We start from the raw sequence: 17,502 nt of genomic DNA on the forward strand, positions 1-17,502 counted from the left end.
CCAGTCATTTTGCTGAAGAAAATAAAAATGGCTAATATCCCAAAAAGAGGATGTGAAAAGGAAAGAGAGAATGAGATTAAGATTTAGAAACACTTTAAATAAATCATGTTCTTTGCACCCTTTTGAAAATGATAATCCGGTCACTAGTAATTTGTACTTTGTGTTTTCAGTTTAGGCAAAAGTAACAGATATACATGAATAGGTAGTTTGTGGAAATACACAGACAGTATGGGTATGTAAAGGAAATAAAGAACTGCTAATTGTCCTTATATGCTTATAGCACCAATTGGAGGCAAACATTCCTGCCTATTAGATCTAAAATGTGAACATTATTGAGAAAGTTTGTATTATGTGCAACAGAAGTATTCTCATACTGTATGAAGGAAAGAGGTTAGCAGTAAGCAGAATGACAGTGGTCAAGAAGTAGGGATTTTTTTTGGATTATATTATGCTTTCCCACACAAATTAAAAGGAGTATCTATAAAGGAACATTCAGGTAACCTTAGCTACATTGTCTCCCACCCTGTGCATAAATAAGAAAAGCTGCAACGAAACCCAGGGAGAGGGAAGCAAAAGCAGAAGATGAAGGTGCCAGTTAAGATTATTTTCCCTTTTCTTATTATTTATGACAGCCTGTCTAAACTTGGATTGATCCAGATGAGTACAGAAAGAACCCTCAGATGAAAAATTAGGCCAATGTGTAGAAATTTAATCTTTGCAAGTACATTTAAAAAGAAAGGACAGCAACGTCCTCAAAACTAATGAAACTGAAACAATTATTGTTCTTAAGATGCCATCAGAAGCTTTCAAAACAACAAATGTTCTAATTTAAACATCAATTGATAGACGTAATTCTATTAGTTCTTTCATTCTATACAATGAAGGAAGAAACAGAAGCTCTGTCCTTAAGGACTAGTTTTGATTTTCATATACTTTGGTTCTAAAGCCAGAAGAAGTCTGGAATTCCACAAAAGCCAGTTCTGCCTAATTTAAAATATTTGCAAATTCATGCACTCAAGAGAAATTCCCAAATACTTAGTAGTTACAGTACATACTTCCTTCACCATCATCTGTAACTCCCAGAACCAATCTAAGTAGACACTGGGCAGGTTTCCTCTCTTTAAGCAGCACCTCAGCATAGCCTGGGAGGCGAAGAAATAATCCAAAAGCAGCCAAAGAATGAGCAGGTATGGGAGACATAGTTTGGACTGTTGATTTGATTGGTGGTGGTTCTGCAGCAATTGTTTCTGGGGCTTCATAAACCAGTTCTCCCGATTGTTCAATGGTAACCCATTCAAACTGATCACTGTCCTTCTGCTTCTCTTGGGTGGTGGATGTAACCACTGGAGCACTCACCTTCAGGAAAAAAAAGAAGATGCTTAATACTGTCCTCCGACATTGTTACTTAGAGCACTTTTTTGTTGCAACTAACATCACCAAGGAGGTCCCGGACTATTCAATTCCAACATTTGCGATAAAGTGATGGCATTGAACAAATGCCAATAGATTTTTTTGCAATTTGTATCCCACTTAGTGTTTTTAGTACTGTGCAGTTAGTCACATATTAAAAACTCATAACAGGAAGGTAATATACAAGTAATAAGGAATTTTCAATAACTCCACGTTAGGGTTTTAAGATAAATCAGCATAGTATTCTCTAATATGAACTTTGTATTCTGCACTGTAACTCTTAAACTTTATAACATCATTTCACATACCAAAGGAGGAAAAACAATTTTTTCCAAGCTTTTGTCTGTTTTTACGGAAACAAACTTGCTGTGGTTAGAGAAATTGAAGATGTACTCAACTACCTATATTGTAGGGATAACAATCGTAGAGAGACAAAGCTCACCTAATATCGCAAGCTCAGTTGGTGGGAACGATAGAGAGGGCCTTTTCAGTGTCTGCTTCTTGACTCTGGAACTCCCTGTCCAGGGAAGCCAGAATCGCCCCTCCCTGGCGTCCTTCTGGCGGCAGGCTAAAACCTTTTTATTCAGCCAGGCTTTTAAAGAAGGTTTTTAAGATCAAGTCAGGGTCTGCTGTGATTTTAGCTTTGAATATATTTTTAATCAGTTTTAATGGATTTTAACTATGATTTTTAAAATACCATCGATATTTAATTCTCTTTTAATATTTGTAGATTTGTAGATTGAAATGCTTTTAATGTAAGCCACTTTGAGTTTCCTTTGTGCAAAGAAAACACAGGGTATACATAAACATAACAACAACAACAACAACTTTTTTTTATTTTAGTTATATGTATTTGCTCATTTGTTTTATATTATACTAGCTTGGGTACCTGGCAATATCCCAGTTATTTTAAAAGGGCATTGTTTGTTTTTGGATGCTAGGCAATATCTGTTATGGTTGAGCCTTATGGCTCCAATACTGGGAGACGTGGTTGTAAGACTCCTCGAGAGTCAGACTCTCTTGAGGAGCGAGAGAGGAAACGGCTGCGGGATTTATTTGCAGAACCAACAGACGAAGATTCCTTTGAGGGTTTTACCGAGGGAATGGAGGAAGAGGTGGTTAGCTCAGAAGAGGATGACATGGAATGGACTCGTGTGAGGGAGGATTTGGGTGTTCCTGGTAATGATAGCATGGGAAGCGACTGGCGGGTTGCAGGATCGGACCCGTGGACGAGTTGGAGGGATGGAACGGGATCCACAGCTGGGGATGCTGTGGGGCGTAGTCAAAGATGTTTTAGCTCTGATGAGGATGATGATGATGAGGCACCTGGAATTAGGGTAACAGCTGATAGCGATGAGGAGTTGTAAACTGGCATAAAATGGGGTCTTGAATCCAGGGCTAATTGCGTTGGGCAAGGTAATCTGGACGAACGCTTGGGCTCTTGTTGGGAATTTCCTGAAGACGGGTGTGTTTCGTTTGCTGAATACGTAAGTTACCAAGGACACTGGGCATAGACCAGCGGGAGGAACTGTGTGGGCTTTTGTTGTGCAACCTGTGTTTAATCTTATTAGCTTGGACCTCCGTCGTCTTCTTGACGGACATTAATTGCCTACTCTGGATTGACGCTGGACTGACTGACTGACTACGACCTCGGACTACCCCTTCTGTGGCTTTCGGTGGAATTGGTGAATTAAAGACGTCTGTACCTGGCTTTCGACCTCGGACCGGACTGAGACCCTGCTGACCGTTGCTGCCCTGATTGAAGTGCCTGGATCCGGATTCCGTTTGTTGCACGGAGGAGTAACAACCTTAGTTACTCATTTGCAGCTTTCGAAGTAGCAGAGAGGAATCTGCTGCCAGCTATTTATGTTTCTTTGAATCCTTGTTTATCAACTTTTGTTTGTTTAAATTGCCAGGCTGAAGTAAGCATTTTCTGTTTAACCCGGATTAAACTCCTGTTTAATCCGGTTTACCTTTTGTACCGCTTTTAGTATCAGCGGAGTCTTTTTTGTGTATCTTTTACACTGAAGGCAAGTGTTTGCCTAGTCCTTTGTTTCATACGGGCACTTTTTAGTTCTGTAACTTTAATAAACTGTGTTGAACTTTATCTGGTGGCGTTCTGTCTTTGACAATATCAGTTTGGTCATATGTTACGCTATGTCTTAGAAAAAATAACTCAGTCTTTCTTGCTGTTTTTTTTATTAATGCTCCCATTAGAAAGTGCATAAGGATGTGGGTGAACTACAATTCCCAAAAATCTTGGGTCAACCCTCCCCAAACTCTGCCAGAATTTACAGTTGGTCATGTTGGGTCTGTGTGCCAAGTTTGGTCCAGATCCGTCATCTGCTGGGTTCAGTGTTCTCTGAATACAGGTGAACTATGAATCCCTGGTGCCAATGTCAATGACCCCCAAACTCTGCCAGTATGGAAAGTTGGCAGTGTTGTGTCTGTGTGCCAAGTTTGGTCCAGATCTGTATTCAGCTGGGCTTTGAGCTTTCTGGATAAGGGTGAACTACAACTCCCAGATTCCTAGGGCAATCTTCCCAAAACCCTACCAGTATGCACAGTTGGCCATGTTGGGTTTGTATGCCAAGTTTGATCAAGATCTGACGTCGGCAGAGTTCAGTGTTTTCTGTATAAGGGAGAACTACAACTCCCAGATTCCCTGGGCAATCACCCCAAAATCCCGCCAGTATTCAGAGTTTCCAAGTTTGGTCCAGGTCCGTCACTTGCTGGATTCAATGTTCTTTGAATACAGGTGAACGATAACTCTCTGATGCCAAGGTCAAGCACTCCAAAGTCCATCAGTATGCAAAGTTGGTAGCATTGAGCCTATGTGCCAAGTTTCCTCCCCTCCTACTCTGGTGTTGGTGAACGCTAGGTCCATAAGGACTAAAACTTCTACCATCAGGGATTTTCTTACTGACCAGGGAGCTGACCTACTGTGTATCACAGAAACGTGGATCCAAGAGGGGGACGAGATCCTACTCCAGGAAATAACATCTCCAGGTTATGTAATCACCAACCAGATGCGAACTGGGAAGCGGGGGGGTGGGGTGGCTATGCTCTCCCGAGAAAGCTTCTCTCTTAGGGCAGCTCCTGTACCGAACATCTCTGGCATCGAAAGTGTTGGTCTGGTGTGGGATTCTCCTGGCCTTCCTGCTGGTGTACCGTGCGCCCAGCGCACCAGCAGACAGCCTACCCCAGCTGCTTGAGACGGTGTCGGAGTGGTCTCTAAGGTTTCCCAGACTCATTGTCTTGGGAGATTTCAACGTCCAAGCTGATGCGGACTCTTGTTCATTAGCGGCTACAGACCTAGTGTCCACCATGGAGACACTAGGACTCTCGCTTTGTAGTACTGGGCCTACGCATCAGGCGGGACACACACTAGATCTGATCTTCAGCGCAGGAATTCAAGTGACCCAAGTCTCTACTATAGAGGTTCCATGGTCGGATCACTGTGCCCTAAGAGTCTGGTTGGAGCATGCCTTCCCACCCAACAAGGGCGCCGAGCTGATCTGGGCTCGCCCAAGGAATCTTATGGAACCCAGTAGGTTCCGGAATGCTCTGAGAGATCTGGAGCCAGTCACCGACTCGATCAATGCACAGGTGGACTCATGGAACACCAGGCTATCCAATGCACTCGATGAGATCGCCCCTAGATGCCCTCTCCAACCCCACCGAAACCGATCTCCTTGGTTCACCGAGGAACTTCGACCGATGAAGCGAGAAAAGAGACGGCTAGAGAGCGTGTGGCGAGAACTCCGTGACGGAGTATCGAGATCAGCCTATAGGGCTTTCATGGAGTCCTATGAACATGCTATCATTGAAGCAAAGCGAGCATATTACGCCTCTCTGATAGCGTCTGCCAGCTCACGCCCAGCAAAATTGTTTAAAATTATTCGATCTTTAACGACAGTCCCTATCGTCCCAAAAAGTGATAATCAGGCCCTTTCAGTCGAGGCTTTTCAGAGCTATTTTACCGACAAGATCTTGCTACTACGCTGGGACCTCCCTGCCACAATCGAAACAGTGAGAGAACTTGGGATGCCGTGGCCACTCGCTGGGCCCACCCTCGACCGGTTCATCCTGCTGGACGCAGAGGCTCTCGATAGGCTCATAGCTGCAGCTAGACTGACCACTTGCTCCCTCGATCCGTGTCCCTCTTGGTTGGTGAAATCCTGCCTGGAGGGATTACGTGACCCGCTGCTGAAGATAATAAACAGCTCCCTTGAGCAAGGAGTCATTCCAGAGGGATTAAAAGAGGCCGTGGTCTCTCCTCTGCTGAAAAAACCAGATTTAGATCCTTCGGTTCCCTCCAGCTACCGCCCAGTTTCGAATCTTTCATTTCTGGGCAAGGTGATTGAGAGGGCAGTAGCGGTGCAGCTGCAGCAGTTCCTAGACGACACAGCCAGACTGGATCCTTTCCAGTCCGGCTTCCGTGCGGGGCATGGGACAGAGATTGTATTGATTTCCATCACGGATCATCTCCGATGCCAGCTTGACCATGGCGGGTCGGTGCTGCTTGTGTTATTGGATCTCACAGCAGCATTTGACACAGTCGATCACAATCTTCTGACCCACCGCCTTGCCGTTGCTGGAGTTAGGGGGACAGCTTTAAATTGGCTGGCCTCCTTTCTTCACAACCGTGGACAGCGAGTGGAGAGGGGAGGCCTGGTTTCTGAGAGGTCCCCTCTACATTGTGGGGTTCCTCAGGGGGCCATTCTCTCCCCTCTGTTGTTTAACATCTATATGCGACCACTTGCTCAGCTGGTCCGAGATTTCGGGCTCGAGTGTTATCAATATGCTGACGACACTCAGCTTGTGTTAAAGATGGAAGGCCGACCAGAGTCTGTACCCGACAGTTTTCATCAGTGCCTCGAGGCCATTATTGGATGGTTGCATTCCAGTAGGTTGAGGGTGAATCCAGCAAAGACGGAGATCTTATGGCTGGGCCGACCGGGCAGTGGGGATATCCAGTTGCCAACCCTGGATGGCGAAGTGCTACGCCCGTCTTTACTAGTAAAGAGTCTGGGAGTCCTCTTGGACCCTTCATTGACGATGGAGGCCCAGGTCTCCGCCGCTAGCAAAACTGCCTTTTTTCATCTTCGGCAGGCTAGACGGCTAGCCCCCTATCTGTCTAGGGACAACCTGGCTACGGTGATCCAGGCTACAGTCATCTTGAGACTGGATTACTGTAACGCCCTTTACACTGGCCTTCCTGTGTTGGTGATCCGGAAGCTCAAATTGGTGCAAAATGCAGCTGCCCGGCTCCTTGCGGGAGTCCCAATAAGATGCCACATAACACCAATCTTACGGCAGCTCCACTGGTTACCAATTGAGCACCGGATCACTTTCAAAGTGATGGTGCTTACCTTCAAGGCCTTACATGGTCTAGGACCGATGTACCTGAGGGACTGCCTCACTCCCTACAAACCCCAGAGATCCCTCCGTTCTGAGGACCAAGACCTGTTGGAAGTCCCCAGTTTTAAGACCTTGCGTCTAACAACAACTAGACGCAGAGCCTTTTCAGTAGTGGCACCATCTCTCTGGAACACCTTGCCACTTGAAGTTAGTGCCTTGCGGGACTTGTTGGCCTTCCGCAGGGCACGTAAGACACATCTGTTTCGACAGGCTTTTGAGTTCTGTTGTTGATGTTTTAAAAGGTGCTTTTAGGATGTTTTTAAGATGTTTTTTTAAGATGTTTTAAAGATGTTTTTAAATTGTTGATTTTAGCCGGTTCTTGTAAGCTGCTCCGAGCCCTAGGGGAGTAGCAGCATATAAGTTTGAAAAATAAATAAATAAATAAATAAAAAGTTTGGTGGAGTTCAGAGGGCTTATAGAATACAGGTGTGTTAAAGGTCAATCACCGCAAAGTCCACTAGTATTCCCAGTTAGCCATGTTGAATTTGTGTGCCAAGTTTGGTCCATATCCGTCATCAGATGTGTTCAGCATTCTCTGAATACGGGTGAATACTCCTGGATGTCAAGGTCAATCACCTGCAAACCCTGCCAGTATGCAAAGTTGGCTATGTTGGGTCTATGTGGTAGGTTAGTTCCAGGTCCATCATTGTTTGGGTTCAGAGGGCTTTTAGATTACAGGTGAATTATACATCCCCGTCCCTACAACTCCTATAAATCAAAGTCAATTCTCCCCAAACCTGGTCATGGGGGTTCTGTGTGCCAAATGTGGTCCAGGTCCATTGCTGGTGGGGGTCACAGTGCTGTGTCTTGATGCAGAGTGAACAACGAATTACATCCTGTTGAGTCAGTCCCCCAAACCCCTGTCCAGTAGCTGATCAATTCCTCTATTTACTGTGTGCCACAGGAAAGGGTAGGAAAGGGTTAAGGGAGAGGCAGTGGGTGGAGTCATGCAAATTCCACACCAATTGAGAGAAAAATCAACCCTGGGATGTGGCTCACTGTAACCTGCAATGTCCTAGGAAGGAGTGACTTGGTGGCTCCACAGCACCAGGAACTATAGCTTGATTGTGGAGGCAGGAGGCTGTCTGTGTAAGTGGACACCTCTGCCACATACACATTTTTCATATTTATTATGTGTATAGATTGCACTGTTTTTTGTGTTTCTTTCTCAACAATGTATTTTACGATTGCATTGCACAATTATATTTGTATACTTCTTCCTTCCCCTATATATGAGATATATAAGCATATTCGATTGTATGCCTTTGGCAGAGCTGGAAGTTTTTTTTATTGTTCTTGTTTTTTATTGTTCACTGATGGAGTTAGATGAATAGATGATGATAATCTGCCCTACCTATAATTGCTTCAATTGCTATAATTCTTTCCCTCATCTTATTATGAATATATGAAATTGAGGGGTTAAAGTTCAATGATGCAATACATATATTCATACATAAGAACCTGGGTTTAATCCACAGCACCATAGAATATGGCATTCTTCACAGCTTCAAGAACGGAGAAATACTACTTCTTCCATATGGGAGCCCTTGTGTAGCATGAAATACTCCCGCCAATTTCAATGTGTGTCATCACAATTTCTGTTTTAAAGAATTTCTGATATATATTCCAATTTTAGCTCACAATCTGTCTTATTAACTGCCAACCATACGGCAAAATTTTCACCACAGAAACTATTCTCAAAAGTCTTCTGAGTGCCTTTTTTATGTAAAAACAGAAAAGCTATCATTTAAATCAGGCATGTTCAAAATCCGGTCCAGGATCCAATTGTAACCCCTGTTTAAATTTCCACCAGCCCTCTCTCTCCAGGGCTACCTCCCTTGCTTCTTTCCTCCCTCCCTTCCCCCCCTTTCTTGACATCTTTCCACTCTTTGAGTTCCTTCATTTGTTCCATGCTGCCTCTGCTGAAAAACCTCCAGAGAAGGAGACTCCACAAGACTATCAGGCAGCATATGCCACTGTCTTAAACAACTTGAAAGCACACAACAATCCTAATTAACTTGACTCTCTCAACAACCAAAAGCAGGCCCACACTTCCCATTGAAAGATTGCTTGCTACATCTATGTTTGGTAAAATTGTTCTTCGTTTTATATATTGTACTAGCTGTGCCCAGCCATGAGTTGCTGTGGCGAAGTATGGTGGTATGGGAAATAAAAGTATTGACGAATTGGTGGTAGTTAAGGTAAAGGGTCCCCTGGACTGAGTGGGTTGCTAGGAGACCAAGTGAGTGGAGCTTAGCCTTCTAACTGGCAGCAATTGGATAAAAACAATTATTCCTCTCCCTTTAATTAGGACTTTATTTTTCTTTTCTTTTTGTTGTATCAACCTAGAGGCATGGATGAGGGGTTGTGCTGTCAATTTTCGAGGTTGTGGGGTGTTTACTTTTGTTGTTTTGTTCGCTGCCATGATACCATCACTCTTTTATATATATATATATTGTTTTTTATGGGTTTCTTGCACTTCAAATGGAATGCATTTGTGTTTTTTCAAACTGCAGTGTGGCCCCTCAACAGGCTGAAGGATGGTGAACAGGTCCTCAGCTTACAAAGTTTAGACACCACTGATTTAAATCATTGGACACAATCCAACCAGACTTAAATAGATCCAACTCATTTACTTCAAATCATATTATCTGGTAATAAAATCAGCTAAATTGATTTTTTTGGTACTTACTTGTTGAATTACATCTGGGTAAAGCATAGGAAGTCTTTCTGCGATGAGGGCCAACCCACCCATTCCAGCAAAAACTTGTAATGGAGATTGAATTGGGCATACTTCTAGGAAGGATTCATCCAATACTGTGTCCATGCACTCCTCACCCGGTGTAACTGCTTCGTCTTCAGGGCAAGGCCCCAATAAATCTGTATGATCTATATATACACAAACACAAAAAGGGGTCAAGGTCTTCAGAGAAATGATGTTCAATACAATTTCTTTCGGGTTTATTTAATTATATGATTAGCCTGGAATAACCAGTTCATTTGAAACACTGCTACAGTGATGTGAAATAAAATGCTAATGTGTGAAAAATGTAAACGGGGTGCACAGCTCACCTTTTCAGATAAATAGTACATTTATCTATCACTGCAAAATATACACAGTAGTTAGTCAACAATAGATATATATATATAGTAAACATAGAATTTGAGTGACGTTGTCCATGTAAAATAGGTTCTGATTCAGGAAAAGGGCACTAAAATAAATCTGTAAATGTTGTCTTCTAAGGGACATAAAAATAAAGCACATCTGTATTTGAGCAGTTTTTTTAAGTCAACTGTTTTACTGTTAGAACATTACGCACACTCAAAATCAACTGACATATTAATTCACAATACTTGTGGATACAACTCCATCCTTCTGTCTCAGTACTGTGCTGATTTAAAGACTCTATAATCATTAATGTGTGGTCTCAAATATCAATACATTGCTATGTATGCATGTACAGAATTAGGAGATTTGATATCAGATTATAACAAAAAAAAATCTAGCTCTTAAAGTACCCACAGGTATCGGTTTCAATGCAATAGACTAACATCACAGTTCCTTGGGAAACTGTCACAATGTTACTGCAAAAATTGTATGAGTGCAATTTGAAATTTTTCAGTGAACAAGTACTGTATAGTTCTACATTTTAGGTTATACCCACATCTTTGCTTATCAGTAAACCTATTTGGGCACAATTGTTTTAAAATACAAATTGCCTCACTTCCTTCACATCTTGCAATATAGAGATAGGCCCACTTGTCTTCATTATCCCCTTTCAACATATACCTTTTTCAGTATGGAGGCGCTTGAATGAGTCTGTTTTTGACAGACTTGGGTCCGAGATTACTTTGGAGCCAAGTTTAACTGCTAGGTCTATGGATCGGTATCCTTGAGGAAGTTTGCGGTCATACAGCAGAGTGAGAAGCTGGGCAAGTGTCATCTCAGGTGGAAGTGGCTGACCTAAAGAAAATTAGCAAGGTTACAAGTAGCTCTAAACAAGAGTTTGTGTGTACATTAAGAAACCTAAATGAAGTCTTGGATTCTTAATTACCATTAATACAAAATATAGCTCAGCGTATTGAACTGTTGTCATTTTAAGTTTTCATTTCGTACATTTAGTTCAGATTGCACACACATGCTTAGGACCCCCTTACTCCAAGTGTTCAATAATTTTCAAAAATATTTGTGTTATCAAACTAGATATCCCCTTTTTCTGTCTGGATGAACATTTCAATAGTACATTATCATTTGCTTAGTAAAATGTGAAGCATACTATTATTCATCTATATTTTTGAATCAACCCAATAATAATCTTTTTGCCCATTTATAATGTTTATTGGAGGAGGATAAAATATCTCATGAGATACTCAATATGATTGTTCCACTATACTGAACAATATTTATTCCACAATAGAAACTGGGGAAGTGCATGAATAAATGTTATCATCCAGTATTTTATGCAGTTCAGCACACTTGAAAAATGTGTAGAATCAGAAAAGATGGAAGAATTACCTGGTAGCAATTTGTGATACAAGTGAAAAACCGGAACACTAATGGTTTTGCTGGAAGCATCTCCTCCTGTAGAAGAGCTTCCTACTTTATCAGCCATCACTCTACCTCGTCTTGAAGGTGGGCGAGGGGGTGTGGACGAGACAGCCCTTTTTGATTGAGACTTCAAACCTACAAGGAAACAAACATTTACTCGAGTACAATGCGTCAATGAATTTAATGTACACCTCAGTTTTGAAGGTGCACATTATGGAATGCATCCAACACGGCAGACCCACAAGTACTGCCCAGTATGCAGGATCCACAACTAAGTAGCACCACAGAGCTCTGAGGCTGCCACAACCACAGCGAACAGCCTCTTCCCATCCTGCACCTCCCACCTCCCCACCCAGCCTCTGAGGTTCAGGGTTCCTCCAGGTCTTTTCATGGAGATGGGTTTATGTGCATGATTCTAACCTTCCATTAAATCTATTTGCACCTCAGTTCCGGAAATGTAATTGAGTAAAAAAAAAAGGTAAGCATTACACTCAATTAATGTGTTGTCGAAGGCTTTCATGGCCAGGATCACAGGGTTGTTGTATGTTTTCCGGGCTGTATGGCCATGTTCCAGAAGTATTCTCTCCTGAAGTTTCGCCCACATCCTCTGAGGATGCCTGCCATAAATGTGAGCGAAATGTCAGCAGAGAATACTTCTGTAACATGGCCATACAGCCTGGAAAACATACAACAAAAACTCAATTAAATATGATATTTTAGACACATGTAATAACAGAAGTTACTCAAGGTAAAACATATGGATCAATTATTTTACATGGCATTATCATGTCTGAAGTTTTGTTTGCACATTTGACGGTCCTAGTAATGACATATTTGTGATGATAATTCTAACTAGGCCAGAGATTGGTGGATAAATGACACTCCAGTGCACTTCAACAGGCTGAATCAGCAAAATGTGTATGTGTGTGTATTCACAGGAAACAGAGACAATTCCTCCTTACTGCTGAAGTCTCTCATGTACCCAAAAATGGATTCTGAGAGTTAAGAAAACATTTCGGAGATGGTTTTGAGTACACAGGACACAGGAATGTTACAGTAAGGATAGGGAAATAATTGTGGTTGCCAGCACAATGCTGGATTTAGCCAAATTATTTTAACATTGAAATCTGACTTCAAACGTTCTGAAGACTTTTCACTAGTGTGCCCCAAGTTATGCTGGTCATGTACTGGTGCTGCCTTCTCCCTACACCATCATCCCACACAGACTTGTCCATTTTAAGATCAAGCAAGCACAAATATATCTAATTTTCATTAGTTTGCCCCAAATTATGATGGCCACATTCTAGTGCTGGCTTCTCTTCATAGCATTCCAAAGAGAATCAATCTTTTTAAGATGAAAGAAGGGCTAACATACCAGAAGCAACAACAACACTGTAATTGTCCTGAAACCCATTTTCTGCTTTAACTTTTTCTTTTTCCTCATAGTTCTTTTTTTCTTTATCTTCTTTTTGTTCATTAATTAATTTTGCAGTTATACTTGGTGTATCTAGAAAATAAAATACGACTTTATATAAAAACCCATATGAATAATGTCACATAAATCACCATTATATGAATATATGTTCGCTCAACAGAGGTAGAATCTGGGGAGGTAACCAAGGCATGTACGTATCTGGTTTGATAAGTAAGTTTCAGTTTGTTCAACATGATGATGTGGATAACTTGCTTTCAAAACTGAGGCCAAGCACCTGCTGTTAGTCCTAAGTTCATCCTGGCTAATTAGAACAGCGAGAGAAATAGGCAACCGAGTGATGCCACAGGAGTATTAGGGGAAGGTATATAGATATCAACAAGATAAATGGAATAATAGATAGAAGAGTCTTTTTGAAGGTAGAAGAACAGGAATGAGCAGAAGTGGAACAAGGGGTTTAAGGGAATTGAAGGACTGACCTTTCTGTGGACTGCTTGCCATGGTGCAGATTCTAAAAAGGTCAATCTTTTTCGCCTACTGAAACATGTAGAAGGAGCACCTCATCCAAAGAATGTTCCCCCCTCCTCCATTATGAAAGTCCAGTTTGACTGATCCTGAAGTAAAGTATGTCAGAGACCCCAAAACTAAAAATGTGTATTTAAAAACTTGATTTTACTGCTGGGATTATAAACTATGCCTAAACTCCTATGGACTGCAAAGAAAGGCCAGGTTAAGAAAAATAAAGTTTATGCAACTTGCCTGATACACGGTCAAGAACCTCTGCCAATGTTGTTGAGACTGGTAAGAGAAGGGTGCGGAACTTGTGCCCTGCTCCATACATTGGATGCTGAATTACATGGCTGGTAGCATTAATTCTACCCTTGTACAACTGTAAGATAGAGAAATGTAATTTATTTAATGCATTTAGAACTAAAGTCAAATAAAAGTTCCAAACTACAGGTCTCCCTGCCAAACACACATTCTACACCCATGGATTCGACCAACCATGGCTTGAAAATATTTTTTAAAAATCCAATTTGCAATGCACTGAGCACTATGCTGATGTGCAGTCATTCGTGTTGTGCTTTTGCATGGAAGTGCTGATTGTTTTGTGTAGTTTCATTCGTGTAGTCTCATTTTCGTATTTGGTTCCCGCTAAGGAAAATGGGCTGCCTATACGACACAAATTTTCATCTGGCTAACGAAAAACACGAAAATATTTGTGCCATTGGCAGGAATGGGAGGGCTTCTGAGGTTCACACCCCCCCCCCTCGGTTTTTGGGCTAGACGGGTGAAAATATCCACATACAGAAGGCATTTCAACCCCTTTTAGCCCACAAACTTTTAAAATGTTTGGGTCTTCCCCAGAGTGCTATTGTTATATTATTATTATTATTATTATTACTATTATTATTATTATTATTATTATTATTATTATTATTATTAACACCCATTGGCACACATCAGCTGTCATGGGGAGGCACTCCTCTCCCAGACTCAGCTTAGAGACCCAGAGTAGGTATCATTATTAATATATATGGACAGGTTGCTTACCTGTAACCATGTTTCTTCGAGTGTACTCTGTGAATTCACACTAATGGAGAAACTGCGCCTGCGCAGGTTTCGACGGAAACTCTTCCAAGCTGAAGTTCAAATTTTGGCGGTAACCACGCCCCCCTTCCCAAGGGGCATATAAGGCAGCCCCGGGCGCCCGCTCTCCAGTTCCTGCGCCGCCAAGGCAACGAGAAAGGGAGAGGTTTGCCAGAGGGGAAGGAAGGGCGGGTTTGTGTGAATTCACAGAGTACACTCGAAGAAACATGGTTACAGGTAAGCAACCTGTCCTTTTTCTTCGTGTACTCTGTGAATGCACACTAATGGAGACTGACACGCTAAGGTCAGGGGTGGTGGGACAAGGCAAACTCGACAACCAGTGTATGTCCAAACATAAGTTTATTAGGACACATTGAGATAACAGTCCCAAGAGACCAGTGCATCAGGACACATTGAGATAATAGTCCCAAGAGACCAGTGCAATAAGTTGTCCGAAAGGACCAGTGCAATGTCAGCATGAACATAACAAAAGAGACGGAACATATCAGGAAAAAATACTGAATAAACGTAATACAACACGAAAGTTGAGTACAGTGTATATGAACGCTCTCCCAGGGGAAGAGGGGAAACATCAGATAACTTGACATACCCATCAGGGTGAATAAAGTGTTACTGAACAACGCTCCAACACAACCAGGGGAAAAACATGTCCCCGGAGGTATAGGTATGGGGAGAAAAACTGGCCACATAGCTTGAAGGAGAGGTATAGAGAGTCACCTGCAGGTGAGTATAGGGAGAAGAAGGCCGTTTGAGAGTTAGGATAAGCAAGATGAGAGTACCGATCTTGCGAAGGCCGAGTCTTTCAGGGCTTTGTTGTCTAGCCTGTAGTGAGAAACAAACGTAAGTGGGTTCGACCAGATTGCCGCTTTGCAAATGGAGTCGGGCGGGATACCCCTGAGGAAGGCGGTCGAAGCCGAGAGGCCCCTCGTCGATCTCGGACGGATGGATGGAGGGGGAGGGCGCTTGGCCAGTTCGTAAGCCAACTCAATGGCCTGAGCAATCCAATGGGACAACCTTTGGGAGGAGATGGGATTACCCAACTTGTCCGGGGCATAGGCGACAAAGAGTCTCTGAGTCTTACGGATGTCCCTGGTGCGGTCCTTGTAAAAGAGGAGTGCTCTGCGAACGTCGAGAAAGTGAAGTTTTCGCTCGAGAGGAGAGGAGGGATTAGAGAAGAAAGCTGGAAGGACAATGTCCTGATTGAGGTGGAAAGCTGACACCGCCTTAGGGAGAAAGGTAATGTCCGGGCGAAGGACAGCACGGTCGTGGTGGAAACGTAGATATGGCTCATCGACCCTGAGAGCAGCAAGCTCGGATGGCCGTCGTGCCGAAGTGATCGCCACTAAGAAGGCTAGTTTCCATGAAAGCAGGCGGAGATCGGTTGAGGCCAGTGGTTCGAAGGGAGCAGATGTGAGTTGAGAGAGCACAAGTTCGAGGTTCCAGCCCGGCGTAGGCGGAAGCGACGGTGGGCAGATGTTGTTGTAGCCTCGGAGAAAGGTTTTGATCAGGTGGTGAGAGAAAAGAGACGGCTGACCATGGCGTTGAAAAGACCAAGAAAGGGCTGCGAGGTAGGCCTTAATAGAAGCGAGAGAGAGTTTTCTCTCGACGAGAGTCATGAGGAAGTCGAGGACCACCGGTACCGAAGTCGGAAAAGAGTCGATATCACGGGAACGAAGGAAGGCATGAAAGCGAGAAAGCTTGTAGGTATAAGCTTTGGTTGTAGCCGGCTTATGGGCTGCCCGAAGAACATCCTGGAGGTTTTGTGGAAGGGAGGTTAGGTAAGAATCCTCCACGCAGTGAGATGAAGAGAAGGAAGGTCCGGGTGAAGAATCTGACCGTCCTCTCTGGAGAGAAGGTGCGGCGAGGGAGGCAGAGGGCGAAATGTTCCCCTGGAGAGACGAAGAAGGGCCGGGTACCATGGCTGGCGGGGCCAAGCCGGAGCTATGAGGATCGCTGTGACCGAGATCGAGAGGAGTCTTTCGAGGACTTTCGGTATGAGGGGAATAGGGGGAAAGAGGTAAAGAGGTAAAGCATCTCTGCTGACCAGTTCAGCAGAAAAGCGTCTCCCAGGCAGCCTGGAAAGGAGTTCGGGGGGAGCCTCGCTCCGTAGCGGGATAGTTGAGCGTTTTGGGGAGAGGCAAAAAGGTCCAGAGTAGGTTGCCCCCAGTCGAGGAACAGAGTGTGGAGAATCTCGGGACGAGTTTCCACTCGTAGGAGGAGGATGTCATCCTGCTGAGGGCATCTGCCAAGTTGTTCTAGGCACCCGGAAGGTGAATCGCGGAGACTTGGATGTCGTGGGCTATGCACCAAAGCCAGAGGCGGGAGGAGAGGTGCATCAGCTTTCTTGAACCCGTGCCGCCCTGCTTGTTGATGTAGAAGACTGCTACTAGATTGTCCGATTGAATGAGGATGGACTTGTGGCAGATGAGGCGGGAGAAAGCTTTCAGGGCTTTGAAGATGGCGAGAAGCTCGAGAAAGTTTATGTGGTTGGTCCTTTCGGATGGGGACCAGAGATCCTGGACCATCAGACCGTTCATGTGGGCTCCCCAGGCGTAGGTGGAGGAGTCCGTGGTTATAGTCATTGAAGGTAAGGTTGGATGAAATGGAAGTCCCCTGCACACGATTCGGTGAGACGTCCACCATGAGAGGGATCGGCGAACGTTTGACGGTATCGACAGGTACTTCGAGTTGTGGTGGTAGAGCGGCTTGAAAGTGTCTATAAACCACCTTTGTAGGACCCGAAGACGCAGCCTGGCGAAGGGGGTCGTGAGAACCGTGGAGGCCATGTGGCCTAGAAGGACTTGAACGGCACGGGCTCGGACCCTCCGGGCGGATCGACATAGAGCGATCTGGTGGCGGACAGCTAGGAATCTGTCGAGCGGTAACGAGACAGTCTGTGTGACGGAGTCGAAGAGAGCTCCGATGAAGCGAATTTTGGTGGACGGGGTGAGATGTGACTTCTCGGCATTGAGTTGGAGGCCGAGAGAGTTTAGGAGACGCAGTGTGAAGGAGACGTGGCGTTCGAGAAGGACAGGGTCGGGCCCGACCAGAAGCCAGTCGTCCAGATAAGGAAAGA

General features: G+C 43.9%; 1 protein-coding gene across 1 annotated transcript in view; it reads right to left on the reverse strand.

Annotated features, from left to right (window-relative positions):
* Window positions 1-17,502, reverse strand: part of birc6 (baculoviral IAP repeat containing 6) — a 212,235-nt gene that overhangs the window by 71,545 nt on the left and 123,188 nt on the right. The window contains 6 exon segments of the mRNA XM_008125474.3: window positions 1,056-1,356; window positions 9,527-9,723; window positions 10,625-10,798; window positions 11,351-11,518; window positions 12,759-12,890; window positions 13,575-13,704. Of these exon segments, the coding sequence (XP_008123681.2) occupies window positions 1,056-1,356; window positions 9,527-9,723; window positions 10,625-10,798; window positions 11,351-11,518; window positions 12,759-12,890; window positions 13,575-13,704 (1,102 nt within the window).

This window comes from Anolis carolinensis, chromosome 1 (genome assembly GCF_035594765.1).
Source record: "Anolis carolinensis isolate JA03-04 chromosome 1, rAnoCar3.1.pri, whole genome shotgun sequence".
Classification (NCBI taxonomy): Eukaryota; Metazoa; Chordata; class Lepidosauria; order Squamata; family Dactyloidae; genus Anolis; species Anolis carolinensis.